Raw genomic sequence first — 27,121 nt, forward strand, 5'->3', positions numbered from 1 at the left:
TGTTGCTAACTGCACGTTTTGAATGCAGTCCAATAATGAAAACAAAATTAAGTATTAAAAATTCTCTAAAGCTTACCTCGCACTTTAAAACGACATTAATGTCAAATTCTTATAGCATTAAACAAATCATATTTTTTTCAAGTAGCTTTCGTAAGAAAAAAACAAATTCGACTTCAAAGTTTTCTCTAACTTTGATCCCTTCCCACCGCCGTGAAAGTTCATATCTGAGGGTAACATGTCTATATGTTATGCTCGCAATCACCACGAAGTTCACCGGGCTCTTGGCATGCTGCAGCACGTTTAGAAAGGTGGTTATATCTGTCCCAACATCCTTTCTGTTAATACCATCGTTTGAAATGTTAATAGCAGCAAAACGAAGCACTTATATATCCAAACATGTACATACCGCACTGGTTCTGTATCATACTCACCACACACTTACAAATCCTGATGTTGCATTGTTGCATGTAACGATTAAACCTTTCTACTTTCATTCTTCCGAGTATAAGTCGCATATGGTAGCAGACATTGAATTGAAAGATATTCTTGATGAGTGGCAGGGATACCGTCATATGTTTGGCAGAGATGGCTAGAGCTGTAGTAGCATAATGTACTGCAAGCTTGCCATGCAACTTGCACAGGGTCGTTAACTGTTAATGTTAAGTAACTCGCTGTCAAGAACCATGCGCCTTGCATTCTTGGTTAGCTCATCCATGTATTTTTCCTTTGTGCTACCTTTTCGCAGGGTGTGCGATAGAGACCTATTCTCTGTGTTGTTGAAGTCTTCAGTTTCTCCTTCGACATTTTCAATCTTCTGCCTATGTAAGCCTGCCGCCTCTTACTTTAGGTTGTTCACATTTTGTTATCTGGCTGCTGCCAACCAGATAACCTCTGCTAACCCATCTACAACTCGGTAAAACTATCGCCATAGTTGTTGTAAGAGTCACTAAGGTAGCTAGCGCCATGCATCGGAACATCCTTGTACTCTACATAGCTCCGTGCATGTTAGTTGGATTCTTGCTTCTAAATACTTTTAAGCTTAAGAGTTGGCGTGCATTCGCAAGGCCACTGGAGTACCTTGAAGAATATCCCCTTCGAGCTTTTTAAGCAGTTGGTTAATGTGGCAATTTTTCTTGACACTTATGTTGATGAAACATTGCTCTTCCAACCTTATCCAAGATATGATCATACTTAGTCAACAAGAGTAGTCACCAAGACCATCCGACATGGTTAGCGATAAACCCCTTACTTTATTGGGAAATACAATGAAAGTAGACGTTTTGGGACCCAATTCTATACCTTATCATTCTGTCTCGACCACATCGCTTCAATATCATTCACTAGATGGATTTACTGCCCCAGTCTGTCTAACTCGAACAAATTGCTTCAAAGTCATTAATTAAATAGATTAACTCACCAATCCATGCTGACTTGACCCTTCCGTTTTAAAGTTATCCATCGGACATATTTTAAAATGCTTCACCAGACAGACTTACTGACCCAATCCCATTCACAGGGGCATACTCTCTCAAAGTCATTCCTTGAAGCAAACCACTTACCCAATTACGAGCACTCGACAACATCGTCCTAAAATGATTTAATTCATAGACTGACTTACTGCACCACACCCCGTTTAACACATCTTGCTGTGCAAAAATCACATTTTATTTACACAGTCACATATTCATAATGTCCCTCTCCAATACCTAGGGGATTTTGATTCCAACTGAGATTTATATGTGGCTGGTATGTAGAACTTGAAAAATTTTAAGGGTGCTTTAAAAATTGAAAAAAGGTTGTCGGTTTGTCGTTTGAGTGTGTGGTTAAATGTATTTAAACTTAGCATGAGAGCATGAAATGAAATTCATGACTAATTAATAAACTGTATGTTATTAAAGAAAATTAGGTAGATATTTACTTTCAAAATAACTCCTTAATTAAACACAAATGGTAATTTAGAACGTGCTGTGATGTTGGTTCCGTTGTCGCTATCATTTTTTCTCAAAGATTCTGTTGTTGTTGTTGTTGTTGTTGTTGTTGTTGTTGTTGTTGTTGTTTTTGTTGTCGATGATGTTATTATTAGCGTTATAGTTGTTAGTTCGTTTGCTTGTTTTCATTTTTTGTTTGTATGTTTGGGTGTTTGTTTGTTTCTTTGCTTTTTTTGTGTGTGTTTTTGTTTGTTTATGTTTTGTATATTTTTTGTTTGTTTGTTACTTGTTTGTTCGTTTTTCTTTTTGTTTATTTATCTGTTTTGTATATTTGTTTATTAGTTATGTTTTTCCACTTGTTGATATTGTTACTGCTGTTGTTGTTATCGTGTTCGTCTCATCATAGAAGCTTGCATGTTACAGTTTTTATTTTATTACTTATCAGTCAATCCCCAGCTTTCTTCAGATTTTTATAATACACAAATTGATGAATAACACGCGATCAAAGCAAAAGTTATGTTAGTCAGTATGTACAGTGACATTAAAAAAATATGCACACTTAAGTGTTTTGTCAGAGTCAATTAGCATGCACTAATATTCTATGTCTGGCTAATTTAATTAGAAACATCATGGCAACAGGATGACTTTGACGTCATTGCAACACTACCGTGTTTATATAGTTAAATGTTATGTTTTACTTTGGCTCGTGAAATATGTAGAAGTGTGATATAAGAATTGTCATTGTTGTTGTTTGGTGATGATTGCACTGATTGATATCAGAAATCCACTTTAATATAAGTTCGTCTATTTATATTTTTCACTGTTTTGTGTTTATGTTCCTTCGTCTATTTTATGCATTTTGTTTTGCTATTTTGTTTTCCATTTACAACACTGGGAACGCTGCGCCTGTTATCCAAGTGAAACGGTTGTGCCGTCTGTGCTGTGCTGTTTGTGCCGTCTCTTTACATTGTTTTATAAGACTAACAGAACTTCACAGAGACCACAAAGATAAATTCTTAATCCAAACGCAATGAAGATACGCTCTACAGCAACTCTATCTACGATTTCTATACATACAAAAGAAAAAACATAAATTACATTTAGAAGCAATGCAGTATGATGCAACAAAGTTGACCATTGTTGACTGATGACATGGCAGGAAAGTCCCTGTAATGGACATTTGATATATGCTCGGCCTATGATCTTTTAACAGTTTTGTTTTTTAAAGGAATGCGTGGTGTTCTTCAACTATTCTCCTCGTGCAAGACAAAGAATCTTTTTTTATCAATTACACTGTCCACTGGAGCAATTCAAAATAGCATGCGTTGAATGAATGTGGTTTTGATTTGGTGCAAGTTTAGGGGATTCTGCACTGTCGTCTGGGAACTTGTGGTGAGTTTAAAAAGACACCCCTTGTGGCGAGCAGTTTGGGAATTGTCTGCCATCACCAAAAAATATTTTTTCTATACAGTGTAATAAACTTCTAGATTTGCCACTGACTAGTTGACTCGTAGAGGGTCTATTTGGTGCAGGTATTCACAATGAAAGTTTTTTTGCAAATAATGACGTGCTGCATATCTAACTTATTTACCTGCTTTTCGTGTTCTGGTACATTATTACAAATAGGCGGATGTATGGTAAAGATCAGGACAATTTTGTGGTTAACTTAACATTGACCGGTAAATTAAAAAACATTAACAAAAAACGGACCGTCTGCTAATGTTACTGAGTCAACAATAGTCTTTTACGAGGAGTTTAAAAATTGACATAACATTTGCTGCTGATGATTAGTCACACATAAAAAAACCTTCAACTCTTATTGGCCGCGATTAAAAAAAAATTAAGGTGAAAAATTCACAATTGGTCTCAGGCTTCTCCTCAGCATCATGGTTGCAGGCAAAAAAAATTACCTACTGTTCGAAAGATACCTTTCTCCTCTTTCATTTCGTGGTTTCGACGTGGATACACAACAGGGGGCTAAAGATTTCCAAATTAGCGTTAATGAGAATTCAATCGATTCTGACATAAATCTATTTTCAGATGAACACGTTGAATCTGTGGCACATCATCAAACCATTTATATATAATTCTTAGGTAACTATCCGTGAGCATACCAATAACTGCTCGTATTGTGCACTTATTACATTGAAACATCTTGCCGGATTTTCCATCTGGAAAGGAAACCAGGCATAAATACACTTTAAGGCGTAAAGTTAATATGTAGCTTTAAAACTTCTTACAGTGGAAAGCCACCTTCTTTCTTCCACCATATACATGATTACGAAAATGTTGTTTTTATTTATTTTTTTATTTTTTTTGTCTATTATGCATTTTTTACGTATTTTATATATATATATGTTTTTATACCTATAAATGGTGTACTCTTTTTTACTGTTGCTTTTAATTGTGTCTAGAATAGTATATTTTGCAAAGATGAATTCTTCCACAAATCAAACTCAAACTTCAAATAGATCTAATTCCACGACCACAGCAGTCACCTTTAAATCAACCACACGACTGATGATAAACCAATCAAAAAGAAGAACAACTTTTTCGAAAGACGCTACTATTCGTTCATTGGTTGACACTACCACGGCTTCTTCTGAAACGACAAAGAGATCAACGTATAGCAGCGATGCATTTGTGGTGTTGAATGCGACAACTGTTCTACCGACGGTGGCGGGCGTACTGACCACAGGTACAATAGGTCTGACCGAGAAACAGAAAGCCAATCAAGTGAAATTTGGAATAATTGTAGGCGTCTGTTTTACCACATTCTTATTGGGTGTTATCAGTTATGTTACTTTTATACAGTGTCAAAAATTTCGAAAGTAGGTGTCTTCATTTGTTAAATAATTAATGACACAGTTCATTGTTTAACACCGGCTATTTTACGCCCCTTTCAAACAATCAACGTCACTTAGAACCGCCCTGAATGTAAACGTGTTCTTAGGCCATTTCTAGAGCATTTAAATTTATATTCTATCGTGAGAAACCTATATTTACAGCTAAGTTCTGGCAACAATGACGTCGTAGTTTTTGTTAAAAACTTTATGAAATGATAAAACATTGTTATGTTATGTTTCTCTTGTTTGTGTCTGCAACCACTTTCCACACCCTCAGGAAATAGTATTTGTTTCTTAAAATATCTTATTTTAATCCTCGGAAGAAGTAGTTCTGTTCTAACCATTGATTTGCACATAACCTCTACCGAGGAGTGCTTCGCTTTAGTTCCACCACCCTTCTTCGCCCTACTTCCCATTTTGATTCACCCGCTCTCTTTTTTCGCTACTAATGTAGCTTATCAACGGTTGAATCAGTTGACTGAATCAATTCATTTTTCTTTCCAGAATCTTAATAGAACGAAGAAAATCTGAAGAAGACGACGAACGTCCAGTACTCACCCGCAGAACATCCATGGTCGGGCAAGGTCAAAAACAAGTTGTGTAAGTAAAGGTCTACATCTCGTCTGTGCCCCAAAGGAGGAGTGGGACGATTCAGATTTAGCCGCGCAGAGACTCCGTTCTGGTGGCATTGCAAAAACAGCGTGACAATTTCTTTAACGCAATTCAAATTAATTCCATTAAAATTAACACGGGAGAATGGAAGTACGAAAGACTAATAGCTATGAGATATCGTGCTAAGAAAAACAACCAAGTTAAACAATAGACTCCCTACAACTCGACTTTTTATTACTCGAAAACACCTAAAATTACAATGTTTTACAAAAGAATGGCCTAGACAATGAAAAATTCCCCCATAATTTTTGATAGTCTTTTCCAAATGGAATTACCCTAGGTATAAATACAGCACGTCCTAAAAGTAACAAAATGGTAGCAATAAACTTCGCTTATTTTAGCACTTTTTTTCTGTGAATTCATTAAAAGGTAAAATTTGTCCATAATACCACTATTTGCTAAAACTGGGGGTCTAAAGAACCAACTTTAACATCTGTTTGTAGTTTTTTAAATAAAAGATATTTAACCATGTTCTAAAAACAGGACAAAAATCCGTATTTTTTCTGGATTTAAATTTAAATCTAGAAAAATCAGAAAATCGGATTAATCACGTGTCCAAACTTTGCACAATGATTTCCTTTGATGAAATAAAGTTGGTGTGAGTGTCACATTAGGATAATCTGAACAAATGTTATTAGATTTACCGACCAACAGTTTAGAATAAAGGTCAATATCTAAGAGGTATGGGACCTAAGTTTCGGAGGGGAGGTGTCTAATAAATAGACATAAAAGTCAGCAAGTATCACAACCCTGCAACAAAATGTTATTAAAAAATCCAGTACGAGGGGTGAGCGGAATCCCCCAACGCCATTCCCTGAGACAAAATAGGTTAAATTACGACATCGAATTAGTTTCGCGTAGTAACATGACAATAACTTTCCATAGCTTTCTTTTCAATATAGAATTGAAAGACGTGCAAGTCTTATACCAAGTCAAGGAGGGAGAAAACAAACACCACCTGGTAAGATTGTTGTTGTTGTTGTTGTTTTTACACTTTATATCGGTTGTTATACCTCTAATGCATTTTTATGTTTATTTAGAAAACTTTCAACCGTTAGATTCTCTAGGAAATCAAATCCCAGCCAGTTCAACGGCGCCATTATGGGATATTCTTCCAACATATCCAAACAACCAAATATCGGCATTTTCACCTTATTTATATCCACCAGGCTTTTGCATGCAAAACGCCATTATAAAATACAACAGTAAGACATACGACGAGGACGATGACGCCGATAGTGCAGTGTCGAATGACGGTGAAGAAGGCACGTCATCAACGACACAAAACAAAAGCCTTTTATCGCCAGTGCATAGTGGCGACGACTGTGATGGCGACGACGACGACGATATGGCGTTTGGAAGTTATCGCGAATCGCAAAAAGCTTTATTGACGTAAATAGTTTTTTGTTGCACTAATATTTCGTCAAAATAATCACATTCACAACGTTGGTATTAAAATAGATATGTATGAAAAACTGAACTCAACAGAAGACTGTTTTCTTAACCATTGAGCATTGGCATATTATATAAGCACATGGCTTTCCTGATATCGTTGTAGTTCTATGACGTTCCAGGGCCATCAAAACCAGAAGGGAAGGAACAGACTCACTATGCTTCTCCTAAACAGATTTTAAAACGTTGGCAAAGCAGCGACAACAACAACAATGACGGAGAGTGACGATCTAGAATTTTATTTTGTTTAATTAAATTCATTTTATTATCAAGAAAGCTATTTAAAGAGATTCCGTCTGAGTTCGGCCCATTCTCGACCCCAGAGCTCATTGAGATAAATTCAAAGAGCTCTGAAGAGCGAGGTCGAGCATCCTATTTTAACAGGTACCGAGATGCTGTTTTAAGCGTTTAAATGTATTTCTTTATACCCAAAGAGTTTTATTAACAAGCTAAACATTGCGGAAGTTACACAAGTAATAAGTCATTACTATAAAATAAAAGTTTTTCCAAAAAGACATCCGAATTTTATCATGGGGAGCCAAGACAGAATGAATAACCACGCCAAATTTCTAAGAATTCAAGACTTGGAAGTAAAGCTTTTTTTGAAGTACTTCCTTAGAAAATCAATTCCGTAAGGTTTGAGATTTATGCATATCGATTGGCAAAATTTAACTCAATGTTATTTATCTACGAAACTGCAGGACCTCTTTAAATCTATTTCCACGAATTTTTATATTAATGTTTAAACGACTTTTGACCACTTCTTATAGATAGAAGTTGATGTGTACATTTTGTAAAAATTGAAATTTTAAGCACACTGTTAAATATTTTTGTAATATAATAATAAAAAACAGACTGTTACACAGCTGATCCCCTTCCCTCTTAACACACTGTCGCGAAGATTTTGAGCTTTCGGTGGCTCGCACAGCTTAAAATAACCTAAAGCTATGTTAAATGGCTTTAGGTTATGAAGTCATTTTGCACTCCCGGAACCACCAAACAGGAGTTTTCCAAGGTTGTACCGCTTTAAATACAATCTCAACATTTATTGATGTAAAGTTTAATTTGCGTGTGAACAGTGCCTTTGCGCATAGAACAAGCATTTCCAATGGGGACGTGTTGAATAGACAGCGCAGGCTATTCCCACCGTGTAAAAAGTTGAACCAATTGCTCAAACGAAGAGAGCAATAAAAATATAATCTTAAAAGTTGATGATAAAACGACATATACATATCTATATATCTGAAATGTAAACAGAATTTTAGGCCATCCATATTTATAAGTTTGTTTATCGTCAAGCGCCACATTTAAGATTTTTCCAGCAATATCGCCGAATTTTGCTTTTCATAAAATACATCTCAGTAAAATGGTAATGATTTTACCTCTTTGAGGGTCAAGCACGAAGTTGGTGGTCACCAAACGAGGTAATCAAGTCAAAAACAACTTATCAAGGCCAGTACAACTTCCACGTATTGAAACACAAGAAACTCATTTTATTTGCAAAATATCCATATATACCAACCAGACTGCACATTTCCGTTTTAAACGACAAACAAACCTCAAATAAAGATGACCTCAAAATAGCAAAAAAACAAAACTCTCACACACACAAGAGTTCCTATGTAATGTTTAAGCATTCTTTAGTAAACCAGTTTTCAGATGAAGAATCTTTTAAACAAAAACTTGAAGCAAATAATTCTAAGTCATGTTAAAAACACCATTCTTATTCTTGTTGTTGTCTCTTTAAAATTAAAATGTTCAGTATAACTTGTGAACAGCATAAATAAACTCTGAATGTTGTTTTGATAACTGCTTCTTGGCATTACTTCGGTTACATTGTAAAACATATTTACTGCATTTTAGTAACTATGCCTTGTTCTCTTTCGACCTGATGCATTTTTGCCCCCATAATGGTCCTGCGTCCAAGTACGTTTTCTATTCTCTCTGCGAGAGTTTTCTCTGAAAGATGATCTGCCGTTGTGGTGTTGAAAACTACGCAATGGCATTTCGGGTGATATTACATCGCCAACACGTGGTGCATCATCGAACACTCTAAATAAGAATGAGCAAAAATATCACTGCTTGACTAATACGCTAAGACAAATTGCTTAAGGCTTAGAAACTTCTATAGGAACAAAAATCTATATAGCCTCCTGGTTATACATTTCTACAAGAAAAAAAATGGTACCTAAAAATAGTTTTTTTGGTAAATTTTTTTTTCAATCGTGAATTCCCCTAAAGAACATGATGCTGAACTTGAGTTTGGCATTAGAACATTTGCTTTTTATGAAAAATACACACCTCGCCATTTTACCATCGAAAATAAAAATAAGTAAAAGTGTTTATGTAAACTATTTTAAAACAAATATAGTACAAATGTTTCTTAGAATCAATACAAAATTCTGACAGAGTGTTTTTGTTGCTTGAGTTGAACTGTTGATGACTTGTGGCTTGTTGACTAATAACTTTGAGAGACTAAATTTACGTCTTGCTCAGCTGGACTGACATGCCAATAGATTTCCCCACTTTATAAAAGCTTTATATGTACTAGATTTGGGAACTGGCCATTGAAAAACGTTACATGATAAAAAACTAAAATAAAAACTATATATGATTCTTATTAATCATTGTCCCTTTCGTTTTAAATTCTGCTTGTCCAGTTTGTCAACTCTTTATAATGAAAAAAATTATAAAAAGGAACATCTGGAACAGGAGTGGGCACATTTCCCAGAATTTTAAATTTACTCAAAAATACTACATATATCCTTGATTAAGCTCCATATATGTAACTTTAACGATAAAAGATTATTGAAAGGAGGGGGCTTAATATGTAATATGGTAGGTACAATTTTTTTTATGAAATTTTTTAATTTTCGAATGTTTGTATTTTCCAACATTTTTGCCTTTGTCTTATATATGTGCAAGGGTGTGTAAATTATACAAATCCCTAGTGAGACCTCATATAGAATACAGCATACAATAATGGAAACCATTCCTGCAAAAGGACATTGGCAATATAGAAAATGTCCACAGAAGATATACTATGATGATCACAGGTATTGGTCATCTACATACAAAGAAAGAATTGAACAATGTAATTTGGGAATAAGGAGATTAAAAGCTGACTTTTTTTAAACTGAATGAGAATTCACTGACAAGAGGAGAGATATGAAAGCCTCATAGTAGGCTGTATAAAAGAAAATTGTCATTTGTTCCTCGGCAATGTCAGCCACTTCAATAAACCTTTAAAAAAAGTTTATTCAACCACATTTCAAGACTGTTAGGGGGCTCTACACTAGCCAAAGGAGACTGCTTGCCCCAGTTCTAAAACGACTACAGATGTTGGCCTACTAAAGACCATATATACTGGGGGATCTGTTTAGTTATCCAGTAAGTTAAATATTCACTTTACTTTTCAATAAAACTTATATATACCTTCTCAATATTATCACACATCTTCGTTCAGTAACATCTTGCGGTCTTATACAGTGTGTGACATAATCAGCTGCATACCCACTAAAAGTAAAGAGTAAGTTTGAATTGAATATATCATAATGATCTATATAAATCTAAATAACAGGGTTCGAATTAGCAGTTTGAAATTCGCAATTTGCAAATCGAAATGCCATTTTTTCGAATGGTTTTGCGAGAAAATGATAAAATTGCGAATCGAATAGTTTTGTATCACTTTGTTGTCTTTTTTTTGCGATATTAAAAATAAATCATTCTTTCTTTTGTTTGTTGTGTTTCCATTTAATTCTTGTGTTTAGCTTGATTATTTTATGCTGGGAGAAGAAATAATAACCCTTTCTGTTAGCGTACTTCACTTGTACATATTTAAGAAAGTTTCGACTGAAAATATGTGAGCAAGTTTTGTAACATTTGCTTCTGAAAAGCTGTTTTTATTATTAGAAATTGTTATTAAAACCATATTTATCAAGCGCAGCTCATTATAAATGATTGCGTAAAATATTTACATGTTAAATTATTAAAAGGTCATTGTTTAAATAAAATAATAAAGTCAAAATGTTTTTTTACAGTTTTTAGTCTTAATATCGGCAAAAAGGTCAATTAATATTACTAACTTCTTATAAGTAAAGTTGCGTGCGCAAAAAAAAAACTAAAAATATAATAAAGCTAAAATAAACTTATTTCATTTTTGCAACATTATTTCAGCTTTCGGAGGCAAGAAAGTTAAAACTGAGAGAGTCGCTAGCTCAGACGCTCAGTTCTTATGTTTGGGGTTTAGTGGGGGACGTTTAAACATCCCCCACTTGTCTCCAACATAAAAAATAATAACACAGGAAAAAGTAAGACTCGCAGGTCACAAAAAAAATACAAATTCTCGTCAAAAAACAAGTAGTTACTATTGAACAAGCCAATGGTCATTGATCTACGGTGTTCTGGATGGTGGTCTCCTTCATTACAGAGTGCTGAAATTTTTGCGAACCGACTTAACTTTTCTAATTCAAACCCTGAATAATACAGCTAAAATACTTTTTTAAACATAAATGAGAACGAGGTAAATCTGCACATAGGTCCAATTATATATATGTATAATATACTTTTAATAACTTCATATGTGCGCAAAATTCAATTTTGCGCACATAAACTTTGAATGGTATGTAGTGCAATTTAGTCTCAGGAAAAGAATAGAGAACAAACCTAAGCAGCGTTAAACATCCTCGATCCAAGGGAAGTGCCAGAATAGGTTCTGTTGTACGAATAGGATGAAAAGAGAATTTGCATCCAAATGACAGAAAGGATTTACTATTAAAGCTGATTGAAATGATCGGACGATCAAATATATGTATTGGATCGATGTGAGACACGATACAACCACCAGCAAAATATTCATTTATTACAGCGCTATTTATAAATCCCTCTGGAACTATTTTTTCTTTATATAATTTCTGTATAACATGCTTTTGTATCCACTTAGGTATTTCATCAACTTCACCTTTCCGATGCAACCGTTCTTGCCCAGGTCCCTTTTGCTCCATTTGTTTACCATAAGTATACCCTTCACCAAAAAAATATTTGTTACGCAAAGGTGCAGAATCATACGTTTTCTGCCGATACAATCCACATTTCGCTTTCTCTGCAATTTGGTCAATTTTTTTTTCAATTTTGCGGCACATAGATTCATCAAAAAAGTTTCTTTTCTGTTTAATACCTTCGTGAATAAGTTGCAACTCTGTTTTATTATTATATCTTAAATTAATATTCTGTTTATTTTCTAATACTTCTTTTACTCTTATTACAGAACTTTTAAACTTGACAACTTTCCCACTGTCGTTTTCATCTATGTCATGTTTTCTTCTCTTCTTTGTTTTGTTTTCAGATAGGCGTCTCTTCCTTCTGAGCACTTGAATTACTTCAACTTCTGAGTCTGAAGACTCGTCTTTGTTTCTTTGTCGGTAGTTTCTTATACTCCTTCTTAATTTTCTAGGACTATCTACATCAACAAGATTAACTTTCCTTTTGTCAGCACCAAAATTATTATTCAAACAATCTAAATTTTCTTCATGTTCTGTTCTTGAATCAAAATCAGATGAAGAATCTAACACAATCACTTCATCCACAGAATTTTCCATGCCCGCCATTTTTTTTTTATTTTTTTTTTTAATAAAAAGCGTCGTTGTCTCGATTTTTCCCTCGTGTTAGTAATGTAAAACTGCCAGCAGGGTTAGAAAATCGAGATCAAAATAATAAACCGGCCGGAATTGCCGGTCGCGTGGTCCCCAGTCGTCGGGGTTGTCTGTTCACACACCTTTTCCTCTTTTTGAAAAACGATTTACAGTCATCCTTTTCCTACTTTATTTAGAACCAGACAGAATCTTTATTCCAGACATTTTTTTGCAAAATTCACGAACTTAAGTTTTAGCCAAATATTCGAACTTACCAATTTCGCGAAAATTCAATTTTATTTTCAAAACATTTATCGTCAAACTTAATTCCCTCAAGGTTTGCTTGCTGTCATGATAAAGGGAACAGTGATTGGATAAAGCGGTGAATCTTGTTTGCAACTGGCGATGGCGCAATTTGTAGACAGAGTGTAATGCGACAATATTTCATCTAGTATTACTGTGGAAAGATTATTTCTTGAACATGATAGTTTAGTAGCCTACGTTTCGGGAGATCCTTCTCCCATCATCGGCAAAGTAAAATGATACGGTAATGAAATACGGTAATTAACATTTTCAGACCTAAATGTAGGTAACTACTTCTTCTGTATGGCTGGTAAGCAAATCTCAGGAAGTTGATACGAGATGCTGTTTATGTGTTTGTTACGTTCTACACTGTTGATGGTTTCTTTAATCTTCCTGGCCGTTGTTCTGGATTCTCTGTCAATGATTTTCTTCTCGTCCCAATCAAACTGATGACTTCTGCTCCAGATGTGGTCCGCAATTTCGTTTTTCTTCACATCTCCGTTTCTCACTGCGCGCATATGTTCTTGTACTCGTTGCTTAAACTTTCTTTTTGTTTCGCCTAGGGACTTCGTAAACAACGTTACTTTGTTCTTCCAGGTTTATTTTGTCTTTTGGTTTAGACAAAGTGCTTCTTAGGGTGTCTTTACAGTTAAGAATGCATTTGATCTTGTGTTGCCTTAAAACTCGACGAAGGATCTCGCTGGTACCTGGTACAAAGGGTAAGAATGCTGATGCGATAAATTCCTCTGATGTTTCCTTGTTGCCTCCGTTGCATCTTCTCTTCATTTTATTTTCTACTTGCGTGATGACTTTATGAATGTATCCATTTGCGATTAATGCATTTCTTACACGTCGAATTTCTTCTTTCCTCTCCTGTTTGTCACTGACTACGCTGTTGGCACAATTCAGTAATGAAGATATGACACTTTCTTTGCAAGTTTTCTGATGGTTTGATTCGAAGTTAAACACCAAAGGACAATTTGAAAAAATCTGAAAGACTGTCATTGAAGAATCTAAAGAAGGACAAAGATATCATAATCCTACCGGCAGACAAGGGGAGAACAACGGTTATCATGACTACACCTGACTACATCGACAAGTGCAACGAACACATCAACAACGGGCCTTAAACTTCTCAAGAAAGATCCTTGTTGTGGCTTTTGTTGCAAGAACAAACCGTATTGGTCGTTCAGGTTGCAAGTCATTTTTCAACAATTTTTATTTAGAATATTAAGGAGAATATAGAATGTTAAGGAGAATTTAGAAGGGCTTTCGCCGTTTTTAAGAGATTTTTTCGATTAGCGGGTTTAGTCAAAAAAAGACAAATTGGATCAGATTTGATCAGATTCCATTTCAGAATTAGGTGATAAAGAATAGAAACATATCTGACATGCATTGGACATTAAAAAATGGATGTTTAGGAGATTCTTAGGAGTTTAAAAGCAGGATTATTAAGCATTGTTTTGTTTTTTAGGATTTTTAAGAGGCGTAGGACCCTATTGGGTCAAAAAATTTTATAATTTTAGCTTTTTTTTACTAATGGTTTATTTCGATGTGTGAGAAAGCCTTAACGTCTTGATTTGAGCTTTCCTTAAAAATCGTATTTAACATTACAAGTGAGCGAATTGTGACACAAGACAGAGTTATGTGAAAACTAAAACAAAATAAGGAATAGAATTTTATTATTCGTTGTTATGTCACAAAAAAAACAAACTAGAATCCACAACAACAAACAAAAATCAAAGAAAAAAGATTATTTGGCAAAAAATTGATCTATAAAATTATTTAAATGATTTGCTTTAAAATGTATGAAAAGTTGTTCTAAAACTTTTATAGTTTTGCGCATGCGTGAAAAAATTAAACAACAATCTTTAATGAACAGCCGAAATCCAAACCACATTCGTCAGCCTGACCCTCTACAAGCGTAAGAAGTGACGTAATCGCTTTATATTTAGAATTTTGGAAATACCGAAATTAACTCTGGTCTGCACTCTATTGATTCATTACAGGTTGTTTATTCAGCGGAATAAAAGCGGAACCTTCAAGAAGGAAAGAAAAAGTTCGCAACTGCGATAAAATAAAATATTAAATAATACTCGTATAAATGTAAAAAAAATTATCGAGACAAAAACAACTTTCTATGTCAACTCTGTCATTGTATAAACATAAATATTTGGTAAACAAAGTCAATCTTTCAGGAGGTCTCGGTTATTCAGATTGTGTTCACCTGATATATATCTTTTTTCTTTTCTATCTATTTTTTAAACTTTACACTTGGTTTTTGTCTTGAGGTGATCGCGCATCGCTTTGGTTGGTTTGTTTTGCGTGTTTCTCAGCCAACTTGGTTCGTCGATAATTTTCATAATGAATAGCTTTCGTTACTTCGATCATGTCTTCCATGTGGGTCCTGAAAAAAAGAAATTGATGCGATGAAGATTTTGTCGTAGAAATCAAATCCTCCTTATTTTTTATAGAGGGGGGAGGGTTTATATATCGCGGAATATTATGAGAATTAATATCTCGAGATTTCCACAGCTTTAAAATTTTAAAATTCTAAAAAAATTCTGGAAAATTTAAAAGTTTCGGGGTATAAATTGAGGAGAAAAAACAAAACAAAATTATAAAAACCATATTTTTTTAGATTTGTAGATGAACAGTTCTTAACAAACAAGACAAGCCTACCCTATATGTCGTCCATTTTTTTAAAATATGGTAAAACACTTATATATGTCCTAGGACAAACAATGCCAAGCTTTATACTTTTTTTGCAACAGGTAAATTATTTTGAAAAAAAATATCGGGTGGGGGGTTCAGTTGTTGAATGGGTAAGCTCTCTTCTTGATTACAATAAGCAGATGCTCGGGCTTTAAAATTCCTATCCCTTGATATCTTATATCCATTTCCATTACCATCAGAATAAAGTAAAAATGTGTTATCGTATATAGAAATTTATAAACAAGCTCTCCACAGGTGGATGCCTTAAGGTAAATGTAACCACGACCTTAGAAGACACTTAAAGGAGATTTTCCACTAGGCGGTCTAAAACGCGCTGAGCGTAGGCGGCTATTGTTTTAAAACAATAGCCGCTTATAAATCCGCTTCGAATGTTATTTTTTGATTTCCACTTGTTAAAAGCAACAAAAAGAGCGCGTAAACTTTTAGACGACAAAAAATTGTAAACATGAACGTTCAACGTAGAATATTATTGCTGTTTAAGAAAATAAATCTTCTCAAACTATCGTTGTTGCTGAATGAAAAAAAGTATGCAAAACGGTTTTAGATAAGACGGCTGTATCAAGAAGGAAAACTAAAAGGAGAATTCAATCTTCTCGTTCAAGATATGAAATTGTATGACAGTAACCTTTTTTTTCAACAACTAAACTTGAAACCCTTGGGTTGTTTCCTTAATTACAAAAAGCGAAACAAAGATGACAGAGCCCATAAGTGCAAATGAAAGGTTTTGTGTCACAATGAGATATCTAGTCACAGGTGATGTTTTTGATGGCTCTCGCAAAAAGTTTTTTATATCACGTGGCCTTGAAGCAGCTTAATTGGATAGCGCTTTGAAAACGCGCGTAAAAGTCGAAGTAGAGTTGACTTTTGAAACCGCGCTGAGCGGACCGCTTTTAGCGGATTTGGGACTGAAAAACAATAGCCGCCACGCTCAGCGCGTTCTGGAACGCCTAGTAGAAATTCGGCTTTAAAACTTACAATTAGAACAAACTTTATTTAAATTAAATTAACCGGACAGTCTGATACCAAAGTCTAATTTTCGTAATTAGCTAATCCAAATTTTCCGCTAGGAGGTTCTTCTTGATTATAAATTTAATACCTTCGCTTAGCGGGAAAAAGTTTTTAATCTTTCCCCATTAGAACAAATCACATTAAGAAATAAACCCTCGATGGAGCGCGAGAGGGGGGCGTGTTTTATTAAAAATCTGCTTTCCATCATGCATCTCCATCGTAAATGTTTTTATGTTAAGTGTTGCGTTAACTTACTTGATAAGCAGATCACGAAGAAGAGGGAATTCGCAGTGGGCTCGATTTTCAACTAAAACAAAAGATGAATTCATTACACACTCTGCTTCTACCTCGATGTAAAACTCTCTGTCCAGACTAGTTCGCTGTTTTTAAATAAATTTACAGCAAGTAAAAAGGTCTCTTCTAACTAGTTTAGGTTCTTTTTACACTATGTGAAAAAGTCTGCGCCAAATAGAATATTTAAGCCAGCTGAAGGTTGGCAAAACACGCACATCGTCGCAAAAAAAATCATTCATAAATTTAAAAGTCAATTAAATCAAGTCAATATAATTCTCGAAATTCATTCCACAACTACGTCGAAGCTGAAATTTAAAAAGGAAAACCTAGTGCCGAGTCTTCTTTAGCAACTTACCTTCGATAACTCCCCATTTTGTTTTCCTTCCCAACACGTTCTTGCTTCCAACACTGACATAACGATCACTCCCCACAACAGCAAATGGAAGTTGTTCCTATGAACAATGCAAAAAAATTGCCCTAATTTATATATAATTTATATAATATATAGTTAATATTTGCCTTCTGCAGAATTTGTGCGGTTTACCGTTATCACTGTAATGAAAAGAAAGCAGATATGGATAACTAATACTCATAAATTTCGATTGTTCGATACATTAACTGGAATACTTTACTGTAAAAAAATTTTCTAATTTTTTTCATATCTTCCCAACAAAATGTGTGCCATTGCAGGTTCGCAATGGCACACTGTTTGACCGCAGAATTAGAAACTGAATGTAGAAATTAAAAAATCATTTTATGTTACATAAATAATAACTTTTTGTAACAAAGTTAAATCGCTCAATTTTTGACTAGAATCGGGGGAGTGCACATTGTTCAGAAAAACAAAAAGATTTCTACATTACAAGAGGTAAAGAAGACAATAGAACTATTTTTACCTTCACTTTATTATTCAATTTAATTTCTTCGTCGATAAGGTTGGAGTGCATGATGGGATAGATGTTCAGGTTGTTAAGTTGAATATCTTCGCGAATCTAAAAAAGTAACACGTGTTGCATTCAAAAAGGATTAGGTAAAACAACATTCAAAACTGTGTGTAACGTAAATTTCTAAACCTGTTCAACTTAAAAAAGAATGTGTAGCTACCATTTATATGCATGTGTATGTTTAAGTATTTTTTATAAGGACCAGTAAAATGATCTAAAGCTGCCTGTTCTTATTTGATTTGTCCCTATTTTGTTTTCTTAATAGTAAGAACACAACTCCAGAAGTTTGAAATGATGTGCTTATGGGAAAATTGATTTTGTTGTTCAAGGTTGTAACAGTAAGAATCATTAAAACAGTCATTCTTGCATATTATTATGCAACATATTTATAAAAAAATCAAACCACACATTATGATGGAAGTTTCTACTAATACTATGATATTAGGTTTACCAGGGAAAAAAAAGAAATCTACGTAGGAACAAAGTATAAGTTCAGGTAACATATATTGTTGGTATATTCTTAACTTTCAAGCTGTTTAACCTCCATATCCTTCTATATATTCTATATCAAAAGGCGTGTGTATCAAACAATCTGATTGGTTAGATTGGTTTCATTTGCTACCATTCTTCCGAAAAAGAAGTCTAATATCACTGATTTTTCTACATCCAAGAGAACAAAAAGCTTTTTTTTTTCTACACAGTTACACCTAAAAAAATATCATCAAATCTACATTATGGGTGTCAGTAAAAGAAAAAAAAAGCTAAAAACCTGTTCCTGACCGCGATAAAAAAAAAACACAGATTGTGAACTGGTATTTCCACAAAATAAACAAATCTTACTCGTTTTTTAAATGCTTCTCTTTCTTCCAGTGTAAGAGTATCAGCTTTCGCAATGACTGGAATGACATTAACACACTTATCCAGATGCTTCATTACAATGATGTCCAGCGGTTTCAATCTAGAAACAGCATTAGTGGAATTTGAATAAGAGTTTGAAAATAGTCAAATATGTCACTCCTCAATGAAACAACAGGTGCAGAATTTACCTTATAACATTCTCTAGGACTGTTTAAATCTGACGTTTTTGTGTAGTACACACACCTACTTGCAACGTAACCCTAACAGATTTTGATTTCTTCTAGAGTTTATTATGGGGATTTGGACCCTATTTAGAAAATAAAATTTGGCAACATTCCACTTTTTAAAGCAAATCGTAAAAAAAAGTTTTGCAAAAGTTATTTAAATACAAGAATAATGTTAACAATTTTTTTAAAAAACTTTTGGATTCACAACATATCCTCAGTTTTCATAAAAGAACCTTTTTTTGAAATGTATTGTGTACAAACTTAATAATGCAAAAAAAAAAAAATATTCAGGTCTCTAAATTACAAAAATAATGAAAGTTCTTTTCACATTTCTTTTTATTCCCTAATGATGTTTGGACATTAGTAACTTAAGTTGACAAAGATTTCTTAAAATGATTGCAACATAAAAGCTTTACAAACATAAAGCCTTGCACCAACAAATATTTCAAAATCACAAGGCCATACATACCTGTGCCCAGTTGGCGCAATGAAATAAAGACAACAATGAACTCGATTATCTGGAATCCTAATTCGTCTGTTAATACTGATCTCTTCATTTAGGTAGATATCATACTGACGATTAATATAACCCAAAACAGGTTCCCAACTAAAAAAAAAGAATGTTAAAATGATCTAGGATTAAAACTTAAATAAATGCATTTTTATTAAATTAGGCATCTGACTTGTTCTTAAAATGTAGTGTTGCCAGCCCATTTTCAGACTGCTAACCGGCTTGTGTGGCAGGTAAGCAATACATAAAGTAATAAAACATTGTTACAGTTGGAGGGGAAAATATTAGATGTTATCACTTCCCATTACTTACTTACATAAACCTTCATTCATATAGCGTGGTGAGAGACGTCAAAATGTTCAAGCAGCAATGCAGCTTTTAATTTGCAAATTACTATTTTACGGAATACAAACACAATGTTTTATGTTTCATTTTTCACTTTATCGTGTCTAAAATTACTTTAATAAAAATGGACAAGTCCAACTTTTGCTCACTTGTTGTTTGCTTGCACAGTTCAAAATTTTTTTAATCGCATTTGTTTGTCGATACTTTTAGAACTAACAAAATCTCGGAAACAATTCATTTTTTCTTTTTAACTCACTTCAAGCTATGCTTACCTGATGTTGTTTTAAGATGTTGCTTAAAAAGAAAATTGCGTATGTTGAGACTTACCAGTTCTTGTTATTTATTTGGTCTCCAAAACCAGGCGTGTCAGTCACAGTTAGTTTAAGGTTGACACCCTTCTCCTCAAGAACTGAAAAATATGTAAAAATATCAAAATAAATTTGTTACATTGAAGTGACCCTATTTTTAAAGTACAGTGCATTTTCATGTAGTAATTTACGTCAAAAAATTGTAACTTATATACCATGCGTTACACTCTTAATTTCAACAGTTTTTGGTATAACTGAATTCTCAGTAGTACAGCTTGTTCTTGCAGCTCGTGTTTTAAACAATGTGTTAATTAGGGTAGATTTGCCAAGACCTGATGCACCTAAAAATAAAATATTATTCTCAACTAATATCTTAAAGCACAGAAAAAACTTGGTATGTGCATCAAACCTGTTCTAATTTATAATCGCTTGCCTGCTTCATTTGTGCCAGCTTTAGCAATTAGAAAGGCAAACCAGAAATAAAAATTTCTTACAAATTATAAATAAATTAGAAATAAATACACAGACAGGTTTCTTACCTACAACCATTATATTAAATTCGAAACCCCTTTTTAAAGAATTTAAACGCAACTGCTCCTGGATTGAGTCAAAGCCAACGTATCCATCCACTTGTGTTTTTAACTTAGTGCCCCACTGTGTTGTCATTGACATTGTCTCAAGCATTATGTTCAAGAAGTTTGTGTACGATAATAATCCTGAATAGAAATAACACAATTCTTTCATTCCTTATAAAATTTATAAGGATTTAAAATCTTCAATCATTAAGTCAAAATTTACTAATTTAAGATATGTACATTATCTTCGTTTATAGTTTAAAATCTTATGTGATCACAAGTAAAAAGTATATTATTTAGAAGATACACAGCTTTAGGTTTTTAACCAAACCTTTTTCGGCTCTTGCTTCTGCTTTTTTGTTTACACTTTCCTTTTCAGCTTCACTGAAGTTCTGTCCCATAAGCTGAACAGCGAGAGTTGTAATGGTCGCGACATCAACCCGACCAGTTTCTTCTACATCAGCAAACTTGTATACTTTCAGTAGTGCTAAATGAACACACAAATCATTTGCACTTTTATAGCAACAAAGATGGCAAAAAATAATTTAATTTTACAAGGCATGAAGTTATAAAAAAATTGTTAAGTGATGTCCACAATTTGTGCTTCTGTAAAAGTAACAAGCTAGAAGAATAGTATGTATAAAAACTATACCTTCGTATTGAGAATTAGTCAGGATATTCTAAAAGGAACCATTAAATTTCTTTAATATAATTGCTATATTTATTCATCATTAAGCTTAACTTAATTAAGCTTTATTCATCATTAAAACTTAAAAAGGTGTCCTTATTCAGGAAGAGGCATACAGCAGCATACCTAAATACACATGTAAAAAAGTTTAGACATGCTATATCAATTGTGCATGGAAATAAAGTGCATCTAAAATACTAATTTATTAAAAAGCTGACTAATGAAGCACACTCGAGGCAATGCTTGACTTATATCTTTACTACACTACCTGTTTATTGCACACAATTTTTATAAAAATTTTATTTAGAAAAAGACAATTTTACTTTTAGAATATATAAACAAAGGGTAAAACCATAACAAAATCCTTCCATCGTTTTTTTCCATAAGATTAAAGCCAAGATTAAACCTTTGAAAAAAGGATTCTAACTATACAATTCAGTTTCCAGAATTGGAATTGTACAAAGCATAGGTATGTATTAGCTATATACATTTTGTTAATATAAAGGTGAAGAGTCCAACTTTGTGAATCAAAATTATTGAAAGCACGATAGTGCCAACGTTTGCCAACCTACTACAAAAATGAGGTTGGCAAAGCAAATTTAGAGGCACTACTGGGTTACATTATACTTTCCTTTACCTAAACCAATAAATTTTGCAAACATGTTATATTTTAAAAAAATAAAAGGCTTTCTTTGTCAATAAAAATATACTCTCTTTCTGAGAGTTAAATTGTGACGTTTTTGTTTCGTCATATAATTTTTTCAATCAGTGGCATTGGTGTGTTCATTTTAGAAGGCATAATTTCAGAAAACATTGTGCACCATACTACCTATGTTGCAATATACAGACCATTTTTAACGTCTCTAGCTATTAGGGAGGTGATAACAAACAAAGCAATCCGTCACAGTGAAATGCTTTGTTCTTTCTTTTGACTGCTTTATAAAAAAATACTGTGACTACTTTTTAAAAACATTTTTAATCTAACAAAATCTGACAATGTTTTTAAGCTCTATAAAATCAGATTATTTATATTTATATTTAATCTTATGGTGAATGAAATTTGAGACTTGCATGTGTTAGTTTAAAGGTGTATATATCTTCTTACAAACTCCTTATAATTCAACATAATAGTTTCCGTGGCCCAAAAATAAAACCAAGGAACATTAGCAATGTTTTGCAGATTTTACCAGATTTATTCTTGTGTTTTACGTAGATCTCAGAGCTGGCCATGCATATTTGAAATTAAGTTTCAAAAGATTTTTTTATGTTAGGCGACTCCAACTTTAGTAGTTGTTCTACAGGCGAAGTCTGTAGCATTTACATTTTATTTCAAAATTCAGAAGGAGCTATGATTTTCCTGAAAATTTTAGGATATAAAACCTACTAGAAATGGAAATAATGGCACTTTAAAATCTTGAATTTATTGTTGTTGTTTTCCAGCCGCCATATTTAACGATCTGGCCGTTACAAAATGTTTGTGAGAAACCATAGGTAAACAAACAGCCTTCTCTTTAAATGGGCACTGAGATGGAGTTCCATAAAATCGCCATTATATGGCAGGCTCCATTCATGGTGGGCATATCGGAAAAGCGGGATGTGGGATGCTAACCAGGACACGGAACGCAGGATGCGGATGCAAAAAAATCATCAAAATAAAATAATGACTGCGCCAGCGTGGTGTATACTCTTCTATGGTATATGCTGTGAGAACCTAGTTTCTACCTGGTTTTTATTGAAAAGAAAAAGGGAAATTCGTAGTCACAAACATTTTCGTTTTTTTTTACTCAGACTGGTTTCTGCAATATCAACTATTTCAATCTCTATTCAGATTGTATAGCTCAAAAGCACTACTGTTTCAGATCGGAGGAATAAGGATACATAAAAGTTCAATGTCAAACAATAGTTTCGTATCACATTAAGTTCACCAAGTTCACCAAGCGAAAAAAAGATCAAGTCATGCATTTCTAACTGTTTTATTCTTTTTAGAAAATTTGGGCGTAGTTTATTTTAATGTCTATATGATGTATGGTAACGGCATGGTCAGTATTTTATTTCAATGAATTTTTTGCATACTGCGTCCCACATCCTGTGTCTCGCCTCCCGATAGGTCATCCTGATAGGTCATGCAACATCCTGCATCCCATTTTTCCAATATGCCGTTCACGCTGTTCTTTTTGGATTGTTTTTCTTCATAAACATTGCATCAAAAAGTGGAAAGAAATTTTGGTCTGTTTAAAAAAGTAACCGCAGGTAAAAACATCCGTATCACTTTCTCCAATTAGATTTAATTTTATTCGCCCTTGCTTTTATATTGTAAGCATATTATAAGCCAAAATACACAACGGGGGAGAATGCTCATTGTGATAGTTGAAGACAGTTGAAGCACTATGGAGATAATTAAATTTAGAACATGAAAGGGGGAATTCTAAAAATTTTGGTATTGTATTTGTCTAGATCTGATACTGTCTCCATAAAAAAGCGACTAACTGTTTAACAAAGGAAAATAATTAAATCCAGCGAGACAAACCTTTCATCAGAAACAAAAAGAAGAAGAGGTCGTTGTTGCAAAGAAGTCTGATTTCAGTAAGTTAAAATGTGTAAATAATAAGAAATAACATAGAAACTTCAATTGATTTATCTGATTTAACATGTTCAGAACTTTGTTGATACATTTATAAAAGCATTACGATACCAACACAGCTACAGATGCTCTCCCTCCTTCATTATTTTTTCTGTAATGGCATGAATCCAGCAACCATGTGAACGATTTGCCGTACGTTTATTATCGCATGATTCTTGCAATAAAATTTAATGGTGGTTCTGAAGGCGAAGAGAAATTGGGGTGAGTTTGCTATTTCTATAAAACATTTGAACATGTTCTGGTTGTCAGTTTTCAATAAAATTTTCAGGATAATGTTTTCCCATGTATATCTTTAAATTTTTACAATAAAATATAGGCACCTTAAAGAAATTGCCTACAGGGTGATTACGTGCCTTTTAAATTTGTTTTCTTGTTTTAAATTATTAAAATAACTAGCTGTCAAGGTGAAAAGATAAAAATACATGCTCAAAAAACTTCTTTTTAACAGTTATGTAGCAAGAATTTTTCTTCCGTTGTTTAAAAAGTTATACAGCAAGAATTATTCTTGTGCTGTTTTGACAGTTATACAGAATATATACTTGTGTTGTTTTGAAAGTTATATAGCAAGTTATACTTGGGTTGTTTCGAAATTTTTACTGCGAATAATTCTTCTCCCACTTAAAATAATAATAAAAAAACAGACAAGTTATTTTGATAAAAAAATTTTTGTATTCTTTTACAGTTTTTTGCACAATCTAAATTTAAGTTCAAATTCTTTTTACAGACTATAGTTTTGTTGAAAATATTTGAAGTCTTTCACAGCATTAAAATTATTTATTTAAATTTATAACGGGGGAGGGTGTTATGACAAGTGTATTCTACCCTGTTTTTATTATTTTTTCTAAATAGTATCAACTGAAAGTCTTGCAGTATTACATATCAGCTAGCGTATTTTCAAGCATATATAATAGTCTTGTTTTTCACTGGTATTATAACTATTTTAGCAAAAGTAGCTAAATTTTTGTTAAAAATCACAGAAAAATTTAAACTTTCGTTAACCATGTAAACTATTTTAGCGATTATAAAACTAGTGCATCGCCCATTTTAGTTTCGTCACAACAAATTACCATGAACAGAGAATCAAATTCAAGTGGCCTTTACCATGGTGGTCCTAAAGTATAGTTATTGTACAACTTGTTTAGTATAATTATAGATTGACATTTAATCAACAACAACATTGATTATCTTCTATGCTCATTATATTATCACAAGATGAGATGAGAAAATGTGTTGTTTCTTTCTAATTTAGTTTTTTTTTTAATTTTTTGCTTAATATTATTATTTTTTTGTTTTCGTGAGAATTAGGGTTGGTCGGGCCCATAGAACAACTAATTAAGTTGGAGTCGCCTTATGAACAATGAAATATTCATTCCATGACTTTCTTAAACATTATTTTTCTATTATTTCCAGGAGGGGCGTGGCTTTGATGGGGAGTCCTGGAGTATTTAACGCGCTCTCTTCAAGCTACGCAAACTCGATTAGGGTCAGCGCTCTGCCAGACAACTCCCTGCCACATCCAACAGCCCACACAGTGTGTCATCTACCAAATTTCCCTCACATGGCTTAGGTTACCAGGGGCTATGGTAATATTCAATTGTGCATATTAAATTGCCGCCAAGGGGAATCGAACCCCGGACTCCCGCACAAAGTGTACGAGAGTGGTAAGGCCACCATTGAAAATATGTTTGGTTAGCGTCATTTCTAATTACAAAAGTAAGTCGTTCGGTCAGATAAAATTTTTCCCGAAAAATTACAAAAATACTATATTTCGCAGCCAAATTATGTTATTCGTTTTAAATGTATGCCAGCTGTATTTTCTTTAGCCTCTGTTTCAAGTTCCATTTTTGACAATCAACGTTTTCGCTTGTATTTCCTTATAAATGCGAAGCAGGATAATATAGCACTGAGTAGGGTAGCGCAGTCCCCTATCGAAACAACATTGGGACGTAACAACCATAATTCGGAGGACAGATGAAAAGGTAAATGGTGGATTTTGTGTTGTGTATCGAAGATTGTTAAGAGGGTGCCGATAAGCTGCAAACGCCTGCATATATATGGGCGAGTTCGGGCGACTTTTCAAATAAAATTGGCGGTTGTCCCCCGAGCTCGCCCGCACTTTCCCGCGCTCGCCCGGAACATTCCCGAAATGCAATTCCTTGTAACAAACCATGCGGACGATAGTTGGGAAGAAGGCGCTAGAAGAGAAAGGAGTTAATAAAGTTTATATATAAGTTATTTATAAAGTAAACTTTATTGTTCATGGATTGTTTGGTTTATATTTTTCAAATTTACCGACTCTTTGACTCGACTTTAGGCTTTTAAATTAAGTCGGTCGGGTGATGCTAAGCAATTATATTTTTGAGGATGGCCTAACCACTAAACTATGGCGCCACAACATGGGGTAGCAGGATATAGCACAAATAATGATAATATGTTCAGGTTATGGCGCCGTAGATTAGTGGTTATAGCTCTCGTACTCTGTGCGGGCGACCGGGGTTCGATTCCTCTTGACGGCGATTCAACATGGGCGAGTGAATGTTACCATAGCCCCGGGTTAACCCAAGCCATGTGAGGGAAATTGGGGAGATGGCACACTATGTGGGCCGTTGAATGTTGCCGGGAGTTGTCTAGTAGAGCGCGGGTCCTAATTGGGTCTGCGTAGCTCAAAATGAGCATTAAATACTCTAGGACTCATCATCTAAGCCATGGCCCCTCCTGGAAATAATAGACAGGGTATATCCCTCGATATTTGTGAGGCTAGCCATGTAAAATATGCACATCTATCTATCTATCTAGGTCATCAAAACGCATAGCTATAGTATCGCTAGTATGAACTAGCTATTTTTAAAACATGGCACTGGTTTTTTAATGCATTTGGTCTCACTAATGTAGCCGGAGGTGAATAAGAAAAGAAAGTACACCACCTCTCGCTCGCAACACAGTTCGCGTGTAGCATAAAAGTTAGCTAGGTAGCTATAAAAGAAAAAAAAATACAAACCTTGGTTTGTTGGGAATCCATGACGCGTTACCAAATATTGGCTACAGATATTACAATCAAATAGGGTGATGGAACTTGCTCTTTTTAATTTCTTTCACCCTCCCCAAATTTTTATGACGGCTCTTTGCGACTATACACAAAGATGGCTACCAGTGTT

The 27,121-nt window shown here is 34.0% G+C and overlaps 3 protein-coding genes across 3 annotated transcripts; 1 reads left to right on the plus strand and 2 right to left on the minus strand.

The window, feature by feature from the left end:
- Nucleotides 1-1,864: 1,864 nt before the first annotated feature.
- Nucleotides 1,865-7,759, plus strand: LOC130648723 (uncharacterized). The gene is made up of 5 exons (XM_057454797.1): nt 1,865-3,320; nt 4,343-4,759; nt 5,279-5,374; nt 6,349-6,407; nt 6,487-7,759. The coding sequence occupies exons 2-5, from the start codon at nt 4,362-4,364 to the stop codon at nt 6,840-6,842; spliced, it is 909 nt and encodes a 302-aa protein (XP_057310780.1). The 5' UTR covers nt 1,865-3,320; nt 4,343-4,361; the 3' UTR covers nt 6,843-7,759.
- Nucleotides 7,760-8,051: 292 nt separating this feature from the next.
- Nucleotides 8,052-12,561, minus strand: LOC130648722 (RNA demethylase ALKBH5-like). Its single transcript, XM_057454796.1, has 3 exons — nt 11,564-12,561; nt 10,334-10,414; nt 8,052-8,950 (listed from the first exon to the last, which is right to left on the minus strand). Exons 1-3 carry the CDS (start codon nt 12,502-12,504, stop codon nt 8,758-8,760), a joined length of 1,215 nt encoding a protein of 404 aa, XP_057310779.1. The 5' UTR covers nt 12,505-12,561; the 3' UTR covers nt 8,052-8,757.
- A 1,939-nt stretch (nt 12,562-14,500) lies between these two features.
- On the minus strand, nt 14,501-27,121 carry LOC130648720 (neuronal-specific septin-3-like). The gene is made up of 12 exons (XM_057454795.1): nt 26,965-27,121; nt 21,290-21,317; nt 20,969-21,124; nt 20,602-20,778; nt 20,278-20,403; nt 20,082-20,163; nt 19,368-19,505; nt 18,654-18,771; nt 17,766-17,861; nt 17,225-17,321; nt 16,831-16,882; nt 14,501-15,238 (listed from the first exon to the last, which is right to left on the minus strand). Exons 1-12 carry the CDS (start codon nt 26,983-26,985, stop codon nt 15,100-15,102), a joined length of 1,230 nt encoding a protein of 409 aa, XP_057310778.1. The 5' UTR covers nt 26,986-27,121; the 3' UTR covers nt 14,501-15,099.

The sequence above is a fragment of the Hydractinia symbiolongicarpus genome, chromosome 7, assembly GCF_029227915.1.
Source record: "Hydractinia symbiolongicarpus strain clone_291-10 chromosome 7, HSymV2.1, whole genome shotgun sequence".
Taxonomy (NCBI): Eukaryota; Metazoa; Cnidaria; class Hydrozoa; order Anthoathecata; family Hydractiniidae; genus Hydractinia; species Hydractinia symbiolongicarpus.

Coding starts and splice junctions, on each gene's coding strand:
- LOC130648723 (XM_057454797.1), top strand. CDS start 4,362: ATGAATTCTTCCACAAATCAAACTCAAACTTCAAATAGATCTAATTCC. Junction 4,760..5,278: donor CAGTGTCAAAAATTTCGAAA/GTAGGTGTCTTC, acceptor TTTTCTTTCCAG/AATCTTAATAGAACGAAGAA. Junction 6,408..6,486: donor GAGAAAACAAACACCACCTG/GTAAGATTGTTG, acceptor ATGTTTATTTAG/AAAACTTTCAACCGTTAGAT.
- LOC130648722 (XM_057454796.1), bottom strand. CDS start 12,504: ATGGCGGGCATGGAAAATTCTGTGGATGAAGTGATTGTGTTAGATTCT. Junction 10,415..11,563: donor GGATGTTTAACGCTGCTTAG/GTTTGTTCTCTA, acceptor CTTTACTTTTAG/TGGGTATGCAGCTGATTATG. Junction 8,951..10,333: donor TGTGTGATAATATTGAGAAG/GTATATATAAGT, acceptor ATTCTTATTTAG/AGTGTTCGATGATGCACCAC.
- LOC130648720 (XM_057454795.1), bottom strand. CDS start 26,985: ATGGATTCCCAACAAACCAAG. Junction 20,164..20,277: donor AATTAAGAGTGTAACGCATG/GTATATAAGTTA, acceptor CATATTTTTCAG/TTCTTGAGGAGAAGGGTGTC. Junction 19,506..20,081: donor CAAATAAATAACAAGAACTG/GTAAGTCTCAAC, acceptor CTTTTTTTTTAG/TTGGGAACCTGTTTTGGGTT.